The following is a 19,810-nucleotide window of genomic DNA, read 5'->3' on the forward strand; positions in this document are numbered from 1 at the left end:
CCCGCGCTTCGTCCACGATGCCCGCGCGCACTCGTCAAGGTCCCTCCGTCGCGACGGAGGTCGTGGACCACGAAGAGATCTCCGGTGGTCTGCGCCGTCTCAAGTTCAATGAGCCGCTCTCCTGGCGCGTGGGACGATCCGCCATTCCCGTGGCCGACCTACTTCAACGATTGCAGACTCTCGCGCAGGAGCTTCGCAAACTCGAGCAGGAGGAAATTGACACTGATTCACTCAAGAAGGTGTCGCAGGAGCTCGCCACCGCGCATCTTCTGGGACACAAGGACAAGGGTGTAAGGGCATGGACCGCCTGTTGCATCGTCGACGTTTTGCGCCTATGTGCTCCTGACGCGCCTTTCACCGCCAACCAACTGAAGGTGCGCTGATCTTGTTACGACTCTGAAATTGGTCTCGGCTTGGATGCGATTGCAGACTCTGGAGGCTTTGTGTGGATGGAGAATGCGGAGTCCTCAACGACGGCATGCTAACTTACCCATTGGGATGCGTTTAGGACATCTTTACTTCAATAGTCACCTCTATCATCCCCGCATTAGGGGACCCGTCCAATCCTTACAATGCCCAGCATGTTTACGTCCTGAATTCTCTCGCTGAAGTCAAGAGCATTGTGCTCATGACCGACATAGATCATCCAGACACCCTGATCATCCCGTTGTTCACGAGTTGCTTCGACATCGTCTCGGGATCCGCTAAGAACTCCACCGGGGAGGAAGTCGCCAAGAACGTTGAATTCGATATGACCCGCCTCCTCGTAACGGTGATTGACGAAACGCCCGTTCTGGCGCCCGATGTTGTGGATGTCATCGTCGCGCAATTTTTGCGCATCGATCCCCGCGCCATGGAGTTGCCGAACAAGAGAGGAAGAAAAGACGATACCCCGGTCGACGCCAAACAGGGCACGCTACTACTCAAGGACTACCCTCCCGCATACAACATGGCCAAGGCAATCTGCCAAGCTTGCCCGGAGAGGATGACGAGCCACATCAGCCAGTATTTCAATAATGTCATCATCGACGCTTCGGCGACTGCACCCGGCACAAACGGGTCCTCGAAGGCTGGCCACCGAAGGCCAAACCTCGATGACTCGGATGAGGAAGGGGAGGATATCAAAGAGCTGAGCAAAGCACATCGCCTGATCCGCGAGCTGTGGAAAGCATGCCCGGAGGTCTTGCAAAATGTCATCCCCCAATTGGAGGCCGAATTATCTGCAGAGTCTCTATCCTTGCGCTTGCTCGCCACCCAGACGATCGGTGATCTGACGGCGGGAATCGGGGTTGCTGGTCCACCCCCGCCTCCGCCAATGGATCCTGCAGCCTATCCACCTGTGACCCTGGCTGAGTATGCTCAGACCGTTCCTCAGCCCAGCGTTCTTCTGACGCCATTCTCCTTAAAGCCATTCTCCCAGATGCACAGCTCCACCTACGAAAGCTTTCTCAGCCGGCGGCTTGATAAGTCGGCTTCGGTCCGCGCGGCTTGGGTCACTGTCGTGGGTCGGATTCTGCTTACGTCTGCTGGTGGTTCGGGGCTGAGCGAGAATGAGGAGCAGAGCCTCATCAAGAATGTCGCGACCATGCTTCGCGATGCCGATGACAAAGTCCGTGTAGCTGCCGTGGATGTGATCGGCAGCTTTGGCCTGCCGTATGTGGTGAATAAGCTTGGTGTCAGTGGGGGCTTTTCGACTCCGGATTCAGTGTTGTATGTCCTTGCTGAGCGAGTCAAAGACCGCAAACCGCAGGTGCGGGAGCATGCAATGAAGACCCTCGCCCGAATCTGGGCTGTCGCAGCGGGCGAGATTGAGCGGGACGATGAAGTGGTCGCCCCTCTGCTCAAGGATGGACCGTCCAAGATATTCGACGCATTTTATACCAATGACCAGGACATTCACGTCTTGATTGACCGTGTTCTGTTCGAAATCTTGCTGCCGCTCAATTATCCTCCTGTGAAGCAAAAGGGAACCCGCAGCAGCTCAACGCAATCACAGAAGCAGAAGGGATCCCAGGCACAGGACGCCGATGCTGAGGTCGATGTGGACAAGGTCCGCACCCGTCGTATCCTGACCCTCCTGAGGGGCATGGACGACAAGGCAAAGAAGGTCTTCTTCGCGATGCAGGCCCGTCAGATTTCCATGAGGACAGCGATGACCATCTACTTGCAGGCCTGTGAGGATTACAACGTAAGTGGCACCTGACGTCGCAGATCTAGCATAGCATGCTGATGCTCTCAATCCAGGGTGGGGTGATGGAGAAGGATCAAGACCGGATTCAAGCGCAGTTAAGCAAAGTCATTGAGACAATTTCCAAGACGTTCCCTGATCCATCCAGGACGTCCGCGGATCTGTGGAAGTTTGCTAAAGTGCATGACCGACGAGGCTACCAGCTGATCCGCTTCGCCATGGCCGCGGTCAGCGATTATCGGACGGTGATCAAGGCCATCAAAGAGCTCGCAAGGAGGATACAGAGTGCCAACAATACCCCACTCCTCGAGACCCTTACCCCTTTACTGTATCGCAGTAGTTCACTCGTGTTCAACCGGAGCCACATTCCGGCAGTCATGAGTCTTTCAAGGACTGACGAGAATGGATTGGCAAACCCTGCTCACGAGATGTTGCGAGAAATCTCCTCTCGCAATCCCGAGGTGCTGGAAGCGCAGGTTCAGGAGATGTGCAAAGACCTTGAATCCCAGGCGCCGGGCGCCACTACGAAGGATAGCGCGGGGACAGAGGAGATTCTCAAAGCATGCGCCGGCTTTGCGAAGAAGTTGCCTTCTAAGCTGCCCAAGGAGCGGAAATTCTTCCAGGCCCTCGTCAACTATGCGCTCCACAGCCCTTCGCCCAGGGCCGCCAAACATGCTGTTTCCATCCTGATGGCCGTGGCCGACAAGAAGGAGATGTACGCCAAGGACCTAATTGACAAGTGTGTTTCAGACTGGACTTACGGGTCTGATCGCTTCCTTACCAAGCTCGCCACCTTGTCCCAGCTCAACCTGTTGGCATCGAAGGAGGCGGACGATGAGCGTGAAGCCATCATCTCGATCTCAGTCAACCAGGTGCTGCTCTCGAATCGGTCACCACAACCGAATGCTGGATACTCGTGGTCGGACTCTGTAGATGACGAGACGGCTGCCAAAGAATGGGCTCTCAAGATCATTGTCAATCGTCTACGCGCTAAGGATGCTTCGGATGATGCGGACGACTTCCGTGCTCATGCCGAGCCTGTGTATGACACCTTGAACAAACTCGTGATGAATGATGGGGAACTTTCCACCAAGAAAGACACCCCAGCCACTCAGAAGCCTAGACTGCGTCTTCTCGCAGCCAGGTCGCTGCTGAAACTGTGTGCCAGCCACGGGCTTTGCGACCAAATGCTGACGCCCAAAGACTTCAATGCAATTGCGCTCGTCGCACAGGACCCTGTCCTCGAGGTCCGGAGTGGATTCATTAGTCAGCTCAAAAAGAAGCTCGTACAACAATCACATCTGAGCTACCGTTGGTACACAGTACCTTTCTTGCTGGCGTTTGAGCCACATGCTAGCCTGAAGGAGAGCACTCTCACCTGGCTTCGCTCGCGGGCAGCGTTCTTCTCTCAGCAAATGAATGGCAAGCGAAGCGACCAGCAACCAGTCATGGAGTCTCTATTCTCGCGCCTTCTCTCTCTTCTTGCTTACCACCCCGATTATCCTCCTGCCGATATGGACGACTCCACCCGGATTGAGGAGTTGACCGACTTTGCACGCTACATCTTGTTCTACCTTCAAGCCGTGGGCAACGAACACAACCTGTCGCTGATCTTCCACATCGCGCAGCGGGTCAAGCAGACACGGGACGGCATCACTAAGTCCGATGAAATCAGCACGCGCCTTCACACGCTCTCGGACCTCGCCCAAGCGACCATCCGTCGGTTCGCCGATATCTACGCTCAACAGCGCCGGTTCGGCGGTGCAGGCGGCGGCGGCGCCAGCATCCTGCAGACCTACCCGGGCAAGATGGGCGTGCCAAGCTCAATCTTCGCTCCAATGGGCAGCCATCGCGAAGCGCAAGAGGTCGCAGATATGAACTTCTTCCCCGAAGATGGCGAAGATCTGCTGGACCGTGTCGTCCGATCCGTCATGAAGACGAAGAGCGGTTCTCACGGCGCCGCGAAGAAGAGAAAGACCGACTCGAACGAGGCGGGCGGCGATACCGGCTCCGCCAAGAAGCCGAAGAAGGAGAGCAAAGAGAAGCCGGCGCGGCCTCCCCGCAAGTCCTCGGGCTCGGCTGGGACGTCCAAGGCGCCGAGGCGGAAGAAAAAGGATGAGGACGGGTGGACGTCTGATGGTGGGGGTGCGGCCGAGGCCAGTTCTGCTGCAGCTGCAGCTGCTCGTAGACGTAGCAGCCGAGGAGCCTCGAGGAGGATCAGCTACGCCGATCGAGACAGTGATGAGGATGATCTGGAGATGGATGACTGGGATCAGGGAGAGGCTCAAGAGGAAGACCAGGAAGAGGCAGAAGAAGAAGAAGAGGAGGAGGAGAAGGAGTCGGAGAACGAGGAGCTATCTGAGGCCGCCGACGTCGACGACGCGGACGAGACCGCCCAAGAAAACCAGAAACCCCAAGCGTCAGACAAACGGCCAACAACAGACGACCTTGATGAGATTTCCGACTCGAGCCTCAGCTCGCCATTATCATCGCCACCCCCGATCTCGCCGCCGAAGAAAGCCACGGGCGGTCGAGGCGCGGCACGGGGAAAGGGAAGCGCCACTCTGGCCACACGGCGGTCATCCCGGAGATGACGATGATCAAGGGACGATGATAATGAGAACATATTTGTGCTGAGTAGCTAGACGTTGCCAATTTAGTTGCCAGACATGGACTATCCATCTCAAGGGTTGAAGAGTGAGAGAGCAAGCTCGGACGGACACTTCTTCTCGCAGGGGACGAGCCCGATCTCATGTTTTATTCATGTGTCTATTTTATCCTGCTCTATCTATTCATATCTCTCGGCGGCGGGCAGTGAATCCTGGGGAAGGGAATCAGGGTCAGGGGGGCAGGGTGTGTATGTGAGTGCGGCGATTGATGTCTACTCCTATCAGAATCCCATGTATAGTGACCAGCGTTGTTTATTTGTCCTCCATACTATACCAATTTTTCCGTTCCGTCTGATGGAAGTCACGGTTTTGCCTAGTACTGTTGACTGGAGTGGAGTATAGTATGGTGTAGTAGCTGATGTTCTGCTGATGTGGTGTGGGTGGCTGTTCGGTGCACTCCTCCCACGATTTTTCTTACTTTTCATGTAGGCGTGATCAGGTTAGTAGTAATGCGCAGTGCCATCAAGCTGATCGTCTTTTTGGATATATGTATACTCTAGTAGATCCAACTTGAGAAACAGAAGAGACAACCACGATACTCGCTGCACGTAGCTGGCTCTACTACTGCTACACGAGTAGTCCACTTTCCATCCACATGGCCTTCTACAGTAGTCAGTTACATTACATCTATTGTATCTCTCCTCTCCGCTTTCCACCGCAAGACAAGCACAGCACAGTTTCATAACCAGTGTGTAGAAATCCATGCACACGTGCTAGCAGCGCTTATCCTTCCCGCGCCCTGCTTGACTTAACGGGGCATGAGCAAAGCAGCCAGCCCCAAACAAGCCCCATCGAAGACACCCACAGTATCTATCCCCCCTTTCCTCTTCCTCCCTCCCTCCCTCCCTCCCTGCCTTCCTCTGCTCTTCAACTACAGGCAAATTGAAGTGGAAACACCAAACACTGCTGTCCCTTCTCTTACCTAGCTGGTCTTAATACTGACAAGTCGGACAAAGAAGCCGCCGGACGAAGAATACATGGTACCATCTGCCAGCTCAAGAAATGCACTCACAACCAGACCCCACCCATGCGATAATACTTACTACAGAAACACTAGAAAGTCATTTAGTTGACTGATTACAGTCGAGCTGCTGTATCTGATTGACCTCATGTCATGCTTAAATTCTGTTCAACAAATATCAAGATGATAGAAGGGATGACTATAGTAGGTGGATGACTATAGTAGGTTTATAGTGGTAGCTTAGTTGTGGAGTATTCGATGGTAACTAAATTCATGGGAGTAGACAGTGGGAACCGGTTTATGGAGTTAATGGTCATTAGCACAGTACTCATCAAGTCAATGGTAGAGTCTAGAGAGCACATGGAATGATAAAACACCCTTTTTCAACACCCGAATTATCGCTGCAAGTCATGTACATCAACTAGAGAGGTAGCGGTAGTAGTAGTAGCGTGTATAGTATGCGCGATGCATTCATTGTAGGTGATGAGTAGAATAACTATACAGATACACAAAGGGGCCATCGCAGCCGAGTGCGGCTCCCTTCCATCATTCACATCATTATTCACAGAGGCATGTCACAAAGGCATGTCACAGAGACGTGTCTCCACCGGCCGTCCCAGCTGCTTCCGCCGCCGTCCGCGCCACTCGTTCGTTCACGTTCTTGATGTGCGTGCCGTTCGAGAGATGGACTTTGAAGTTGTCGACCGTCATCCCGGGACCGGGGTTGTAGAGCTTTCCGGGACAGTCGTGGCACCGGATGCGGGGGAGGTATTGGTACTTCACCCGCTGACCTACACCGACTTGGGCGCTGGCGTTGCTGACTGGCTGCCCGGTTTCCGTGTCAACCGCCGTGTAACGCATCGTAGCCTCGAAGGAGTCATTGGCGTGCAAGCGGTTCAACTGCACCAGTTCCGTTACAAGCCATTGGGGAGCCGGAGGCTAAGTCAAACCATGTTAGTCTGTGGTTGCCCTGAGGGGGTTCCTCCTAAACTGACTGCAAGGTACTGCGGCCGAGGCCTGTAAGGAGGATTATGTAAATCGTTGGCTACTCACCCCGGTGGCTCCCTGCTGGGGGGTATGGGGAGTGTCTCCTGCTCGACCCTGCGGAGAAGGAACTGGCCGTGTCGCCGGCGGTGGAGCGCTGGGCATCCGAACTTCAGGTTGAGAAGGCACAGGAGGAGCCATAGGATTCGGGGTAGGAGTCTGGACTTGAGGAGTACCTTGCTGGGATGGCGGTTGTGCCGTGGGCGTGAGGCCTGCATTCGATTGGATGCCGTGCACAAGGTACTGCTTAAATTTCTCTTTTGAGATTCTCAGCTTCACAATCAACTTCTCCGGTTCGTCCACACTCTCTTCCCGATATTCACGCCTGCGTGATGCGGCTCTAGCCTCGTTGTGAGGCTCAGGTGTGGCGGATTGACCCAGGCTCGCCCGGAGCGCGGCATGTGCTGCAGTGGCGGCTCCTCTCATGCCTCGTGTGCGCGCTGTACCCTGCGCTAAGTGAGGTCCGATCGCTGGTGATGCTGCGATTGAGGACTCGTCACTGTCGGACTCTTCGGACTCCTCCGCTCCGTCGCGCATGCCAACAGCAGCACGCCGAGTCCGACTCGAGCCGGATCGTTTGAACACATTACTTTCATCCATGGAGGCCGCGCAGTTTGGAATGACGGTCGAAACAATCATGGTGCGAATAGTTCGTTGGCGATCCTTCAGATCTGGTAAGGCCGGTCCACCACGACGGTTGACGGACCGTTTCTGTCGGCGCTGGTCTCGCGAGATCGAAACCTCCGTTCGTTCCAGCTCAGCCTCATTCAGCTCGTACAGATATGGTGTAAACTCCTTTGCGGCCTGGAATGGTCTGAATGAAGAAGGAAGAGGGGATGGAAGGAAGGCCGTTTTGAGGTCCGGGTCGTCAATAGGACGGCCATCAAACGGGTGAGAGAGGATGTAAAGTGATTTGACAAAGAGCTGTGATTGTTCGCGAATCGAATGCGCAATCGCAGTAGTGAATTCGCCGGAAAGAGAGAGGTCGTCCGTCATGCGTGCAGCAAAGACTTCCGGAGAGTTGGAGGGATCGTTGATGTCCCATTCGAACTGATCGATTAACGTGTGCTGGCCGATTGTGATATTGAGTTTCACGAGGATGCGCATCTCATCGTTCTTGTAGGCACTATACGGCAAGTGGGGGTCAAGAGGATCTTCTTCCATGAAAATATGCGGGTAATAATCGCAGAGCTGCTCCTGAATACTCTGCGTGACCATGCGCACCAGCGGACCGGAGGTTTCGAGAGGAAGACCTAGGTCTTCCACGAGTTTCTCGGCGAAAAGCTCCGGCGAGACTACACGATCATGAAGATTCCACGTGAAAGTGTCTCGAATCTTGATCTTCTCCCAATCAATATCCAGACGAATTGGCACCAGGTCCTCCACTTGCTCGTTCTGTGCCTTCAAATCTTTCCGAGAGACCCGGAGCTCTCTTGTCCGTCTATTTCCGGGACGACGACGGTTTGCTGGGTACAGCAATTGGGGATGTTGATTGCGCAAATCTGTACGGGCATTTCCAAAACCTTCATAGCCTACGCCATACAACGCTGCGGGATTTAAATGGGTTTCGCGCCGGACTGCCAAGAAATAATCCCGCTCAGCGCGCTTCTGCTGTAGAAGTTCATGACTGGGATTCTGCCAAGCGGTCAATGCGGAATGGTGGAATTCGCGGTTGACGTAGTCCTCAAGAAGGATTTTATCCGCCGGAGTCTCGCGAACGCGCACAGGCAAGCTTTCTGTGGATAGTGGGGGCTGTATGACGGAACCGTCTCGCGATCGTTTTCGACCATTGGCAGTGTTTGGCTGGGAATTAAACGAGGAGTCGCCATTGGACGCATCGTGGCCTGATTCGTTGGATGCAAGGGAAACGCCCGACGCTGCAAGGACGGCTTTCGCATTCTGTTTGCCCTCCGCGATAGTATCAATTCCCATACCTTGCCCTGAGGGATCTGAGGCAGCCATATTGTGGTAATCGCCGCTGATGTTGGACACGCCGAAGCTATCGTCAAATTGCGAATCGGAAGGCAATTGTCCTGTGTGTGATATATTGGGAGATGGCATCATTGGTGACAATAGTATGGAATCGAAATGGAAGGCACGCTATCGCTCGCGCAGGGCTCGACGGAATTGCAAGCGAGACGTTCGATTCGATGAAAGGCGAAGGGGACACGGATCTACTACGAAAGCATCCTTGGAAGGACTAGGATTTGGCAAGTGAACCAAGTCAGTCAAATGGTCCATGAGATCGCAGGCCATCGCGATGAAGACGCGACGGCGCACCAGAGATTGCGGGTGAAGACCCTTCGCAGAGCATGTCGCAAGACCAACACCCGTGAGTCGCCTTCCTTATTATGGTCCGGTGCCGTGCAGCATCACGCAAACTTATGGAGGAAGGGCTGCGCGAAGCTGACGGAGCGAAGCGGCAAAGGTAAACGACAAGCGGGGAGGAGCTGACATACCTGCCAGCAGAAGGGTAAGGGAAGAAGAAAGGTAGAGAGGAGGAGGAGGAGGAGGAGGAGGAGGAGGAGGAGAAGAAGAAGAAGGTGGAGAAAATGTAGGTAGGTAGGTAGGTAGGTAGACAGGTAGGTAGGTGGAGGAGGGTGGTGGTGGTACGGGTTGGCACGCGGAGAATCAAGATAAAGATACAACTAACCAAGCAAGTCACAGGTAAGAGAATGGGATTGAATGAGGGTCGGTGATACCAAGCCAGTGCCACCAGCAGCAGATGAGACGGGAATTGGGAGGGGAAGCTGGTTCCAATAGGCAGAGCTGGAAAGGCAAGCAAGAGTGGATGATGGGTCTTGCGGTGCCGGGTCTGGGTCTTTGAGCAGCAGTGAGTGAGAGCGAGCGAGAAGGGAGGGAGGCTAATCAGCTGACGCCGCTCCCGCTGGTGTCAGTAGCTTCGGTTCTGCGGCGCGAAGCTTCGAGTTATCTTTATGATTCACTGAATAATAGCTTCTATTCAAGCTCTCAATAAATTGATGGTAATTTGTCCAAGTAGAAGGGTGGGGATGTCGGCAAATGGCCGAGTCCATCAGAGATAAAGACGCGATTTGAAGGCGGGAAGAGGAAAGGAAGAAAGAAAAAGAGAGGAAGAGAAGAAGAGGCACACACAGAGAGAGAGAGAGAGAGAGAGTGAGTGAGAGAAAGACAGCGGCGAAGAGCACAGAAGGGCAAATGGCTGCGGAAAACCAGCAAAGAAACCGCCGTTACAAGTCTCTACCCTCTGGCCGGGCTCCCGGGGGGTAAGTAGAAGTCGTCCAGGGAGCCAAGGGGTGAGAGTCAGTCAGCGCAAGAGGGGCTTAAACACCTCTTGAGGGCTTCAGAAATCCATACAGGGCCTCTATGAAGCTATTCAAACTCTTCTTCATGCTTCTTCGTCTTCTGGTCCGATCCCAACCTTTCTTACACTTGTTATTGTATTGATGCAGTAATACCGTCATCTGTTCTGTACGGTAACCGATGCACTTCCGCGCGCTATTCCTAAAGAAACTTATCATGTGACACAGGTCTATCCCCAAAGCGGCAAGCCGGTCTTCCGCTAGCGCGTCATTGATCTTCAACGGTGGATCCGCTGTTGCGATTCCATACCGAGTATTACCGTATGGCGTGGACAGCGCTTTACTCCTCGGTGGTGAATTTCAAAGTACCACAGTAAGTTTATTGCCTAACTATTCTCCCAAGAGCACATCAACCACCACCGCCCGATGATCCGAGTTGAACACCCCATCTTCGAACCGGTTGTCCAGAACGGCATACCCCTCGATGAACCACGGTTGGCGACCATGGCTGAATACCTTGTCCGCCGCGGACTCCAGCAGGATGTAATCAATGCGCGTGGGATCCTGGCCTTCATGGCCGAACCCGGTCCACGTGAAAGAGTGGCCGTAATGTTCCGTGGGTGTCACCAACTTGGCGGCATCGGCCAGCGGCGACTCCGGCGCAGTCAGCACCGCATAGGCCTCCTGGTGCTCCTGGCTGTTGAAGTCGCCTGCGAGAAACACACCCGAGATGGTGCTACTCCCAGACAATATTTTCGTCCGATACTCCTCAATCTTAGCCAGAATGATATGGGCGGCCTCGAAGCGGGAGCGGGAACCCTGGTCGTCGAGATGGGTGTTTAGTGCCAGCACCATCCGGCTGCTCGCACGATGGGTGAAAACAGCCACGGTGACGATGCGTATTGAGGCGGCGTCCCAGCTCTTAGAGGGCACGTCCGGGGTCTCGGACAGCCAGACGGTCTCCCAGTGCTGGAGCTGCCAGACGGAGGGTTGGTAGAAGATCGGGGAATACTCGCCTGCTTCGCGACCATCGTCTCTGCCGACCCCGATGTACTCCCAGGTCGGGTTGGCGGAGGAGGGATGCGGAGAGGAGTTTAGTCCTGTGTGGATATCCACCAGCTGGTTGTGTAGAACCTCTTGTAGGCAGATGAACGCGTCCTGATGGCGTGTATTGTAGTGTAGCTCGTTGAGGAGTAGTTGCTTGCGCTCGGCCCAGGGTCGCTCGCCCTCGAAGGGCGACGAGGTTGCATACCGGATATTGTGGGTCAGAATACGTAGGGGGAGCTCTGCGGCTACTTTCATCGTGGGTGCAGATGAGTACTCAAAGTTTGTAGAATATTTTCAGTTTTACTGGGGTTAGAATTGGCGTCTAGGCGTTGAATGAAGTCCTGAGTATGTGGAGAGGGGAAGACTCCAAAGCGGAGAATGCGGAGAAAGCTGAGGTCAACTGCCGAGGATCCGGTGATTGGGCCTGCTGCTCTTTTCATTGTCTGTACGTTACATCCACACTCTTGAGGCAGTCATGGTACCTCAATTCTTCCTCACTGCCAGTCTGTGGTCATATAGACATCGAGGCATTGTCCGGTAGGTAAATCAGTCGAGGTCCTGCTGCACGGAGATGTGCATGGCTCAATCCACAAGGCCGTCGACTAGTGGTTCTAAATACTTGTTCGGAGTATGCAAGTCGACAATCGGTCTTAAGCTCTCAGCACCAACTGACTAATATGCAGATTGCAAGCCTCTACTGTGTACCTCTGAGGTGGACGAAATTCATATGGTTAAGCCTTGTCCTCATTCCCGTGTGGCTGTGACGCAAGCAGTGTTCCACCACCTCTCATCCTCTGCACCGACTGGCAAGCACAGACAATTACTCCAGCCGAAGACTTCGATTTGAAGCGTCAAATAAGACATTCACAACGACCGTAGACTACCGGTCAATGCTCAAAGTCGCCTGGCCCTTCCCAGGCCAGGAAAGATCTGGAACCACGTGTGTCATGTCGATGTAACAACCTGCATAGTATGCTATTCTCGTGGTATCAACAATGCAATCCTGCAGGAGTGAGGGGTGCTTCTATTTGCGACACATGAATGCCACAATGAAAGGATTAGTTGAGCTTCCAGGGATCTATCTGTTGGGTTGTCGGACTAGGATATGTGCCAGACGAGTGCCCCACAAAAGTGCCAGGCTGCTGTCATGAACCCCCATCGGATTCTCCAACGCCATGCGATACGGCTTCGATGCTTTTAAGTAGCCTTGCCGTGCATGGGACCAAGAAGCCCCGCATAGCCACGACTATCTGTTCGACTCACCGATGCGATGCGCTGTGTCCATGCTTTGTTCGCTCTCGATACCTGTCCTACGCCTCAGAGTAGCAGCTCCGTAGACTCGGGTTCCGCAACACGATGCTCGGGAGGCCGGGGGAGGGTGGCTTTCCTAGCTTCTCGAAAAATGATCAGTGAGAACAAAGGTTATTCGTATAGTCATCTACATCGTGAATGAGCAATGCGAACAAAGAGAGAGAGAGACCGCTTGATTCGTGTCAGCGACGCGCATAGTGCACTTGGCATTGCTGTGCCACCACCACAGACGAAGGAATCGAGAACTGGGTTTTAAGATCAGGGTGAAACAGCCGACGAGAAGCAAAGTTCCGAAGCGAGCCCTTGCAGGCACGCGACAACCAGTGCTCCCTCGCGTGGGTCGAAGGCGTAGATGGCCAAGCGAATATTCGGACACGTATGTCTGGCTTGCTGGTAATCCACGAGCTTGCATGGAAAAATGGTGGTGCAGCTGCACCTATGATCCTGAGGAATGGCTCGAGCGAGCGAGCGTGTTCAACACGGATTTCTTTTTCAAGCGGTCAACTAACTCTGGTGAGGGATTTCTGTGGGAGTCCGTTTCTGCGATTGTAGGCAGCAGTGACTGTCTCCTGAGCTCCTGGTACTGTAAGTGTGGATGGGCAGCGGGGCGCGTTGCCGTCTGTGTAAAAAGAAAGAGAATGAGATGAGATCGGACAGAAGAGGAGCCCCAAGCACAAGAGGAAAAGTTGACATGGACAGCGCGTGGCAGCCCGATTGTCTCTTCGGATTTCTGACACCGTAGAACTTGGCTGCAAGTCAGATTTTAGGCCAAGGATGATCCTTGGCTGGAATCCGAGGGAACCAAAACCAGATGAGAATCGGACATGTGCTGACTGCAGCATCGCAGGGAGTTATTCAAGCCACCTGAAGTATCTTCTTGATAAGCTGGTCTGACATGGCCCCATTGCCTCAGGCTAAAAAGAGATTGGACTACGGACATTGATCTGACCATGATGTACCAATCGATGCCAGCCGCAGTGGCGCTAACCTTCCTTGGCCTTACATACTACACGTTCACAGCATCAGGGTCGGCATTCTTTGAGTCCAGGGAACATATCTCTATTATAATGGGCCCTTATGAGGCTATGTCCCTATCACGGTGGCGGTAGTTGCTGTCTTCGCCGGTGTTCGCTCAATAGACCAGCCTGTCTGCACGCGCACTTCCCCCGGCTCTAAGGCTAGAACAGAGCCTGGCTGCTGTGCTTGTCCCGTGGCCTCCGTCCAGCAAAATCCCAGCCCGCGCATCATCGATCGCGATGACTGGATTGAGCCTGTTTCCGCCGTGCCTTTCGTCTTCAGCGGTGCGCTACTGCCGCGGGTCGTCAAAGTGCGCAAAGATCCCAGCAGAAAAGTGCCATCCTTGGGGTGGTTCAGCGAAGACGTTGCGCTGGTATGTAGAGGCTGATTGAGACCCAAACAGGCGCATAACGGTGCCAGGACGGATGCATTGGCCACGATGATCACCGCGGTCCACTCAACAGTAAACCAAACCACAACCATTTTGCCTACTTCGTTAAAATTGCGGAGATCGGTTTGAGCGAGAGACACTGTAAGTAAGGCAGCGATAACAAGGGCGCTGTTTCCCATCATCGATTAGTAAAACCCCTTCCAATCCCCCTTTCGGTTTCCGGAGCGCAGGATGCACGTACAAAGCTCCGATCAGATAGACGCCAGCGGTTGCCAGTTTCTGAGACCGCGTCGGTCTCATAATCAGGAGTAATGGTAATGGTAGGACCATGATAAGGAAGCTGGTCGCAGTATCAACAACGCCCAGACCCATTAGGACATGGTTCTGATTCACGCAATTTCCTTCGCCAGGTTGCAGGGTCCAGTTGTATTCGAATGGACGGCAGGCCAGAAATGCGAGGAGAAACCCTGACAGACTCCAGCAGACACATATCACCATGGCCGTCCAGACAGCAAAGTGAAAGCAGCTTGGCCGGGTGACGAAGGCTCTTCGAAGTGTTTGCAGGAGACTACATTTCACCAGGCCCAGTCCTATAAGATACGCAAGCCGGATATAATAAACGCACTACGAGTACGGTCAGTATACCTTGCGGTGTTCGTTGAACGCAATTGGCAGGACCATCTACCTTGGATGCCACGGCGAGCCGCCAGGCAGGAGTTTCGGATGTCTGGTACCCAATATGGCCGATAGTCAAAGCTGAGCAGAAACGAATGAACATTAGAGTAGTTGCACAAGAGACTGCGCAGATGGCATACCCAAGAACACCGTGATTGCACTGGAGTAGTAAAGAATCTGATATAGCATGGTCAGCCCATGAGAAACCTAAGCAAAGTAGTATGTTGCATCCTACCAGAGAAACAAGTGCCAAGTAGTCTGGCACTTGGAAGCTCTGCCTTCGCATGACCAATGCGTAGAATCGAAGGCCCATGGTCATGGTCACTAAGAAGAGGCAGAAAGCCAAGGTAATGGCAATAACTTTCCCATCTCCAGAAAGCCCCGTGCACTTGTCGACAGCATCTCGGAGAGTAAACATGATGCGTGGCCACGGATTGAAGGGGATTTCTCGTCCAGGCTTGCAGATAAACGAGACATTGAGGACTTAGGGCGAGTTATTGGCTCCTGAGCTCCAGAAGAATCGCCCGGCAAGGGGCATTTGGGGGGGATGGAAAGGAAGAATAAAGAAAGGTTGCTGGAACCCATGTCCATATTAAAGTCTCTAACCTTGTCGATCGAGGATTTAGCCCCCAAGCTCTTTTTCAGAAATCGGGCTTTATCGCTGAGTAGGGCAAATGAAGAGCTGCAGAGTGGCGGATCACCTTGCAGCGGTCACACATACGCGGGAGGAGAGAAGGGGGCCGATGCTGAGCCACGAGGCCAGGCGGTGATTCCTTGCCTGCATGTTAAGTGGACTGCTAGCATTTTTACTGCTGACAGGCGACATAAGTTAATCAAATTGGATTTTTGTCCATTTCTTTGAGAAGATCTAGCAACAAAGTTACCTGGTTGACTAAAGTCTGCTAACTAAGCCCGCTTCGGATTCCTGTCACACCACACACACGCACACTTGCACACTTGCACCCTACCGGGTCTCCGAAGGAGAGGATCCTTGCCAAAATCACGCGCTGAGTTGCACAGAATGAGTAGTAAGCACGAGTAAAGTACGAAAGGTCAGTCCTGAAAGGAGTCTCAATAGCAGCCCTGGAAAGACCTTTCATTACTAGTAGTAGAGAAGTGGTATGATCATCATCCACTCATTGAGGTTATCGTCACAATATGCCTGGGCTCGGATATATAAGTCTGAGAGAAGAAAGCATCGGAGCCAGAGAGATGACCTACTACTAGTACTAAACTCCGAAACCCCGCCGCCCCCAAGGTCACGAGAACGCTAAGCAGAAGGGTCCTTTATAAGGTGTGAGTACGGATACTCCCTGTAAACAGTCCAAACAGGCTACTAGTATGGTTTGAGGTGGTGGATACTTTTACAACGGCTGCTCGTGGCCTCAAGGATGCACAATCGAACGCAGGTTGACGGAACGACTGACTACTAGTCGATCTTCAAGCCACAGCCTTTCGAATGACAACTGAGTCTGATTCGCATGGCTTGAAATCTTATACCTTACCATAGTGATAAGAGAGCAGATGTCTCACTGAATCATTACTGTCTACCGTAGCAATTGTCAGGGCCGATTTGTGGCGACACACAGGTGATGTCATATACAAGGTCGAGTTGACTGACTCTTGAGCTCATCACCCTCGAAGACACAGTTCTGATGCTAGAGGCCAGAAATGAGCAAAGCAATAGCTGGCTGGATTCAACAGTAAATGACACTCAATTTAGTTGAGCAGTACTGAAAAAGCTCCCAACTCCATTAGCTAGTAGTAGTTACCACTATTCCCAGCTTCGTTTTGTTCCATGAATGGATGCCATATTGGGGCCTGGAAACAAGTGATGACGGCGGGCGGTGAATGAAGCCGGAAGGTATTGGCAAAACCAGTTGTGACCGAGCCCTACTGGTTTGTCTGGATGGAAGACCCCCACCCTGATGAGGGCAAAAGCCCCCGCCCTGGTTGTTTCGTACAGCGTAATACCAGCCAGGTGCGCACGACTCCATCGAGAGCGACTAAACTAATTGAAGGTTCTCCAGCTCCTGCTCCATCTCCATTTTCCCTCTTCTCTCTACTATTCCGCAAGACCTATTGTTCTCAGAGTCCCTTCATCCTGATCGTTTCCTCGTCCCCAGTACGAGGATCATCTAAATAGTACACAATGGCTGAGACTCAGGCTCCCGAGGTTGGTATGTATTCACTGCAGTCTGTTTCCTCTACCCCTCCTCCGTCTGTCTACCAATTTAAAAAAGCTCCTCCGGCGTTTGTGGGTTCCCGCTTGGTTTTCATCGTCATGGTTCAGGCTGCGTCTGTCGGGCTGCGCAACCACCTCGAACAACGCTCAATCGCAACCTCTTCCCTGACTGCCTCATTTTTCCTTTTTGTAATTCCGCAAATTCGCTGATTGCTACTTATCACTGCTTGCGGTCCGCTGCGACTAGCTGCTAACTCGATCATTCCTAGACTACACCCTCAACAACCCCGACACCTTGACCAAGTACAAGACTGCGGCTCAGATCTCCCAGAAGGTCTTGGAGGCTGTTTCAGGTGTGTTCCCATAGTTAGGCTGACTGCCTCATGCGGCTCGTCGCATTTCCCCCCCACCCTCCACCTGCAATGCTAACCCTCTTGTCAGGACTATGTGTTGAGGGAAGCAAGATCGTTGAGCTCTGCCAGAAGGGTGACCAGCTCCTTGAGGAGGAGGTTGCCAAGGTCTACAAGGGCAAGAAGATTTCCAAGGGTATGTTACCGTCTCCAGCAAAGCTTGCGGGGCCATCATGGTTAACGCGACTTGTCGCAAAAGGTATCGCTCACCCCACCACCGTCTCCCCCAACTCCTACGTGACTCCCTACACCCCCTTGGTATCCGATGCCGCCGAGGCCGAGACCACCTTGAAGGCCGGTGAGGTTGTTAAGATTCAGCTTGGTGCTCAGATCGATGGCTTCGGAACCATCGTTTGCGACATGGTCATTGTTGCCGACAGCAACTCCTCTTCCGACGAGGTCACTGGCCGCGAGGCTGATCTCATCCACGCTACTCACTACGCCAACGAGCTTCTCCTGAGACTCATGGTTCCCCCTGGTCTGTTGGCCAGCGGAACTGAGGAGGAGAAGCAGAAGGCCGCCGCTCAGAAGGCCCCTACTCAGGCTCAGATCACCCAGCTCATTGAGAAGGTCGCCAAGGCCTACGACTGCAACGTCGTTGAGAACACCACCAGCTGGCTGTTCGCCCGCAACGAGATCGAGGGCGAGAAGAAGATCATTCTCTCTCCCGGTACTGGTGTCAAGGGTGAGGGTGTTCCCGATGTTGGTGAGGTCTGGGGTGTTGAGCTCGGACTCTCCCTTGGATCTGGCAAGGTCAAGACTCTGCCCCACCGTGCTACTCTGCACCGCCGTACCACCACCACCTATGGCCTCAAGCGTCCTAGCTCCAGACAGACCCTGTCTGAGGTCGTCAAGAAGTTCGGCACTTTCCCCTTCAGCTTGCGCCAGCTGGATGACGAGAAGGCCGCTAAGGTTGGTGTCGTCGAGTGTGTCCGTGGTGGTGTCCTGAGACAGTACGAGCCCGCCGGTGATGCTGACAACGCTGCCGTGTCCCGTGTTCTGTCCACCGTTGGTATGGACCCTCCCCTTTCCTCCAACATCGGTGTCGTAAGACCTGGGGTAATATTTGCTGAGATTCAAACTGACACTCTTAAATAGCCATCACCAAGAACGGTCTCACCCGTCTCACTGCTCCCACCACTCCCGATCTTACCAAGTTCAAGACGGACAAGAAGATCGAGGATGAGGAGATTCTTAAGATCCTTGAGCAGCCCTTGTCCAAATCCACTGGCTCCAAGAAGAACAAGAACAAGAAGAAGAAGACTGCCAAGAAGGACGACTCTAACGACGATGAGTAAACGCCTCGTTGCAGTGGCCCTCACTTGACGCAATTCCGGGACTATGTTTTGGCTCAAATCAACGCACACGACAATTATTCGAGGTGAGTTTTGGTGGCTCCAAAGCCCTGGCGTTGTCCGCTGTAATGGGGCTTTGTTTTGAGAGTCGGAGCCCTTTGGGCCTTCTCAAAGATCGGAGGGGGTTGTCGGACTGCTGTACGCCAGAGACAAATCTGGTGGGAGGACGTCCCTCTCCCTCGCAGTCCCTGTTCAAAACAAGTTGTCACATAAAATAGTCCAAAAAGAGGAAGAGTTGTATATGTCCAGTGAAATTAGGCCGGATACAGTACCCCAATGAATATCATGAAAGCTGGTGCCCGCCGGACCCGCTAAGTACCATTAAGCTTCTTAACTCTACATCTTCGATCTCTATTTGATTCTTACCACTTCATGTCAATCCAGGTAGGTGGCTCTCCTATCTGACCCTGAGAAGTCGAGAGCTTATCTCTTCTGCTTCACCTCAGATAGGCCAGTATCATCTCCAGGTGGGATACGATAGTGCTGAGCACACACCTCGGACTTGACGTTTTACCTACCATCCTACTCGTTTCATACGTTGTAGTCAACATCTTGTTGGTTGAAGTGCATCTTGGTTTGTCTATCGCTACTATGGGTACGATGATTGATCCGGTGAGAAATGTGCAGTGATAGTTTATAACTACACATTCCAGCAATCTGAACAAGCCATCTGAAAGTGCTTATCCTGGCCAACCGCCAAACCAGAACAAGACCCGGTTTCGCCAGCAGGGCTGGAGTAGCAGAGGAACTGTTCTATGTTCAAATTACTGTGGGAGGTAACAGATCATAAATAGCTTCATCTGGTCTACTTGGATTTGCCGGCCGGCCGGGCCCGCCGACTGACAGGGAAATCATATGGAGACGAATTCGCCATCCTCGGGGAATCCTGTAATATGTTAGAGCCCTGTTGGTAAACTCAAGTGGTAGCATTTACATGAACAGAAGTGGTTTTTCCAGAGAAAGGCAGGGACGGAGGAGGCAGTGGGCCAGACTGAAAGAATTCCCGAGCCTCTCCGTCTCATCTGCCCAGCACCATATGGGCCCCCATCTTCTCCTGCTCACACATTATTCACCTGTCTTCCTTCTCCCTCGAACTCTCTGGGTCCCCCTCCCACAACCTGTGTGTTACAGAATCATTATTCACTCTGGAGGGTTGCTGTCACTGCTGTTGCTGACGAAACGCAACACCGATTGATGGCAGGTCCCCCTCCTTCCATTCTTCCCCAAGTTCCCTCATCCTCCCCTTCACTTTCCAACAAATCCCATCCTTCCCCCT

General features: G+C 53.2%; 5 protein-coding genes across 5 annotated transcripts; 2 read left to right on the top strand and 3 right to left on the bottom strand.

Annotated features, from left to right (window-relative positions):
* Positions 1-12: 12 nt before the first annotated feature.
* Positions 13-5,096, top strand: BP01DRAFT_360206 (sister chromatid cohesion factor PDS5). The gene is made up of 3 exons (XM_025575865.1): positions 13-374; positions 509-2,188; positions 2,245-5,096. The coding sequence occupies exons 1-3, from the start codon at positions 18-20 to the stop codon at positions 4,780-4,782; spliced, it is 4,575 nt and encodes a 1,524-aa protein (XP_025427535.1). The 5' UTR covers positions 13-17; the 3' UTR covers positions 4,783-5,096.
* Positions 5,097-6,406: 1,310 nt separating this feature from the next.
* BP01DRAFT_368881 (SNF5-domain-containing protein) lies at positions 6,407-8,824 on the bottom strand (the record flags this gene model as incomplete). Its single annotated transcript, XM_025576521.1, has 2 exons — positions 6,407-6,757; positions 6,872-8,824. The coding sequence occupies 2 exons, from the start codon at positions 8,822-8,824 to the stop codon at positions 6,407-6,409; spliced, it is 2,304 nt and encodes a 767-aa protein (XP_025427536.1).
* Positions 8,825-10,533: 1,709 nt separating this feature from the next.
* On the bottom strand, positions 10,534-11,445 carry BP01DRAFT_305429 (endonuclease/exonuclease/phosphatase family protein; the record flags this gene model as incomplete). The annotated part of the gene is made up of 1 exon (XM_025572193.1): positions 10,534-11,445. The coding sequence occupies one exon, from the start codon at positions 11,443-11,445 to the stop codon at positions 10,534-10,536; it is 912 nt and encodes a 303-aa protein (XP_025427537.1).
* Positions 11,446-13,584: 2,139 nt separating this feature from the next.
* BP01DRAFT_305467 (uncharacterized protein) lies at positions 13,585-15,002 on the bottom strand (the record flags this gene model as incomplete). The annotated part of the gene is made up of 5 exons (XM_025572195.1): positions 13,585-14,077; positions 14,151-14,533; positions 14,595-14,665; positions 14,725-14,791; positions 14,820-15,002. 5 exons carry the CDS (start codon positions 15,000-15,002, stop codon positions 13,585-13,587), a joined length of 1,197 nt encoding a protein of 398 aa, XP_025427538.1.
* A 1,614-nt stretch (positions 15,003-16,616) lies between these two features.
* On the top strand, positions 16,617-18,852 carry BP01DRAFT_360210 (curved DNA-binding protein (42 kDa protein)). The gene is made up of 5 exons (XM_025575866.1): positions 16,617-16,764; positions 17,039-17,122; positions 17,211-17,315; positions 17,379-18,191; positions 18,278-18,852. The coding sequence occupies exons 1-5, from the start codon at positions 16,737-16,739 to the stop codon at positions 18,475-18,477; spliced, it is 1,230 nt and encodes a 409-aa protein (XP_025427539.1). The 5' UTR covers positions 16,617-16,736; the 3' UTR covers positions 18,478-18,852.
* Positions 18,853-19,810: the final 958 nt, after the last annotated feature.

Source organism: Aspergillus saccharolyticus (assembly GCF_003184585.1).
Source record: "Aspergillus saccharolyticus JOP 1030-1 unplaced genomic scaffold BP01scaffold_45, whole genome shotgun sequence".
NCBI classification, from domain to species: domain Eukaryota; kingdom Fungi; phylum Ascomycota; class Eurotiomycetes; order Eurotiales; family Aspergillaceae; genus Aspergillus; species Aspergillus saccharolyticus.